At 47.1% G+C, this 3144-nt stretch overlaps 1 protein-coding gene across 1 annotated transcript; it reads right to left on the bottom strand.

Moving 5' to 3' along the window:
- Nucleotides 1–1530: 1530 nt before the first annotated feature.
- On the bottom strand, nucleotides 1531–3144 carry LOC141821176 (stem-specific protein TSJT1-like). Its single transcript, XM_074708557.1, has 5 exons — nucleotides 2870–3144; nucleotides 2225–2465; nucleotides 2017–2137; nucleotides 1839–1948; nucleotides 1531–1734 (listed from the first exon to the last, which is right to left on the bottom strand). The coding sequence occupies exons 1-5, from the start codon at nucleotides 3070–3072 to the stop codon at nucleotides 1699–1701; spliced, it is 711 nt and encodes a 236-aa protein (XP_074564658.1). The 5' UTR covers nucleotides 3073–3144; the 3' UTR covers nucleotides 1531–1698.

The following is a 3144-nucleotide window of genomic DNA, read 5'->3' as shown; positions in this document are numbered from 1 at the left end:
AACCCAATTAATCAAAAATAATTGGCCCAAAATTAACAGCCCATTAAACATGCTCCCATGTTTCATTTGTACTTTTTTAAAAAAATTTATACTGTGCTAAGATTTTAATTAATTGGGTTTAAAAAAAACTAGCCCAATACCAATTAATTGGGTAAAGGCTTCTTTGAACAAGAAGCCCAATTAACCGTCTCTGTTTTTTTTATTAATGAAAAAAAATATGCCTAAAAAAAAACTTTCCATCATTTTCTGTTGCCGCTGAACTCCTTCTCTGTTTGATCTTTTTTTTCCAAATCTGTGCCCTAAGCACACTGCCGCTTCTCCCTCCGCCGCCGCCTCTGCCATCCCCTCCGGTGCCAACCCTTGCCGGCACTAGCCCTACCGGCTACCGAAGACGGATCCTACTTAATTGGGCTAACCCAATTAATCAAAAATAATTGACCCAAAATTGACAGCCCACTAAACATGCTCCCATGTTTCATTTGTACTTTTTTTTAAAATTTATATTGTGCCCAGATTTTAATTAATTGGGCTTAAAAAAAACTAGCCCAATACCAATTAATTGGGCAAAGACTTCTTTGAACAAGAAGCCCAATTAACCGTCTCTATTTTTTTATTAATGAAAAAATATATGCTTAAAAAAAAACTTTCCTACATTTTCTGTTGCCGTCGAACTCCTTCTCTGTTCGATCTTTTTTTTTTAAATCTGTGCCCTAAGCACACTGCCGCTTCTCCCCTCCGGCACCGCCTCTGCCATCCCCTCCAGCGCCAGCCCTTGCCGGCACTAGCCCTACCGGCTACCGAAGACGGATCCTCCCACGTCAGAGCCTCAAACGGATCGAGGTTCATTCGTGCGAAGACAGCGCCAAGGCCTTGCTTGTCGCCGACGCCAGCCTCGCCCGCGTTAGCCTGGGCACTCTGCTGACCGAAACTATGACAGGCAGTTAGAACAGAGAAATCACTGTGATTTCTCTGTTCTTGAGCTTCCATCGTGGGAAACTCAACAGAACAGAAACTTAACAGGTACATACAATTACTGTTCTGATACCAATGTAATTTTACCTGTTGTTGCGTGCATCGATTGAGATTGCTCGTGTCGGAGGAACAATCATGGACGAAAAGCTCCTAGTTTCCACAAACCAAATCCGATCGCTGGTATTCTTTCTCTTCTCCCCGGTGCAGCACCTCTAGAACGGATCCACAGCGCTGCCTCTCCTTTCTCACGCTGGCTTCTGGACTTGGACGCAACCACTCAACCACACAGATTTGCTCTCTCCTCCTCTTCGCTCATCACGCAGCAGGGCTTTCCTCTCCCTTTAATAGGGAGAGGTTGTGTTCTCCATGGAGTGCAGAACGTGCACTCCGTGGCGAACGTGATGGTAGTGGTTAGCAGTTACCAAAACTGCCTACAAATTTAGTTGTGATCCAAAAACATATCTTACAAAATGAGATTCTTTAGCATCTGATCAAAAGACTGATCATGGAGGCTTTGTGGATCATGCATCCTCTTTACTAAGCAAGAAGACAGTCCCATCAAGAAGGATAAGATGAAGATTACGCCACAAGTTTAAACCAAGATAACAAAGAACCAACACTAGTACTGAAACAGAGCAAGCAGATTACACCACCATGCGATTGATTTACAAAGGAAATTTGCCACGGAAAGGGATTTAGCTAGACAGGGTTCCAAATCCCTGATCTCTAGTGTGTTGCTGCAATGGCCGCAGATCCTTCCACCTACACGCGACAGTCCATTGCAGGAAAAATTAACCAGATAAAACATTCAGAATTTAGATAAAACAGTAAGAAAGAAAAGGGGTAAAAACAAACAAATTCAATACCTTGAAGGTTGCACCCCAAACTTCTTCCTCATCCTCTAGGACAGCAGTCACCTTCTGCTTTGGGTTCTCATAGCTCTTGAGGCCTCCGAAGGCGTTTGAGTAATAACATCCTGCAAAGATCCACGAAAAATATGATTAAATTTATTTAAATAATATAATAGAAGATGAAGATCTGTACCTTTAGGGAACGGAGCGAGAGACTTGCCGCACGATCCCTTGAGTAGATCCAGATCTTGAGAGAAGGCAATGCAGCCATCGGCAGTGATCCCCCAGAAGAAGGGCACCCTTCCATCAGGATCCTGCGACACCACGAATTAACCAGTAAAACCATGCATCGACCGGAGGAGCATCGACGAATTGAGGGATGGAGGGGAAGAACGGCGCACAGAGGCGACGAGGACGGAGGAGGTTGACTTGTCGAAGAGAACGAAGGCGAAGCTGCCGGCGAGGTGGGCGAGCATGAAGCTTGGGGGATACGGCGCCCGGTCGCGCAGGGCCCTGTAGGCCTCGATCACCAGCACTGACTCGTCAGCGCTCTTCGACAGCCCGTACTGCTGCCGAAGGCTCCCTAGGTTGGTCAGCAACCCCTGGAACAGGCAGTAGATCTCGTCCTTCGCCGCGAACAACCTGATCAGTCACCCAAGCAGCTTCAGATCACAGTTTCTACTGCGAGGTAATTTCATCGAATTAACTGAACTGATGGATAAGGATTATTGAATCGAATTGGACTCTCTCTTTCGGAACCAAATTTGAGTTGACCGGTCTGTGGATAAGGATGACTGTACTGTGTCCATAGCTTCCCTGTCTCTTTTACCTTAACCTACCGGCCAAATCCCAAACGATCGCATGCCGGTACTCATTAATTTTCTCATAAAACTTAGATTTTCCACAAACAAAATTTTATTTGCAACTCTAATTCTCTCAGATCTATGGAATATGTGGCTTTTGATCTTTGCCTGTGTGGCTTTCGATCTGCCGCTTAGACCGTGGAAGTGGGATCATGCAGTGAGGGGGGAGGGGGGGAGACTGACCTGGGGGAGAAGGGAGATTGGTTGCCGTGGGAGTAGGCGAGGTGGCCCAGGCCGGCCAGTTGGATGGACACCGCCGGTGCAGCGGCGGTCAGGAAGCGGTTCACAAGCTCCGAGGCGCGCGTCTTTGGCGACGGCGTCCGGGTGCCGGCAGCCACCAGCTCCGCTGGCACCTCCACCACGTCTCCGCTGAACACACCCAACATCCTGAGAGAAAGAGACAGAACGAAAAGAAGCTACCCTGTCGGTTACCCGGTTTGGGAGTGAAGGAGAGCAGT

This window comes from Curcuma longa, chromosome 2 (genome assembly GCF_044706935.1).
Source record: "Curcuma longa cultivar G26 ecotype Majalengka, Jawa Barat chromosome 2, ITB_CL_G26_1.1, whole genome shotgun sequence".
Classification (NCBI taxonomy): Eukaryota; Viridiplantae; Streptophyta; class Magnoliopsida; order Zingiberales; family Zingiberaceae; genus Curcuma; species Curcuma longa.
Note: the sequence above shows the minus strand (reverse complement) of the source record. Positions and strands in the feature narration are given on the sequence as shown.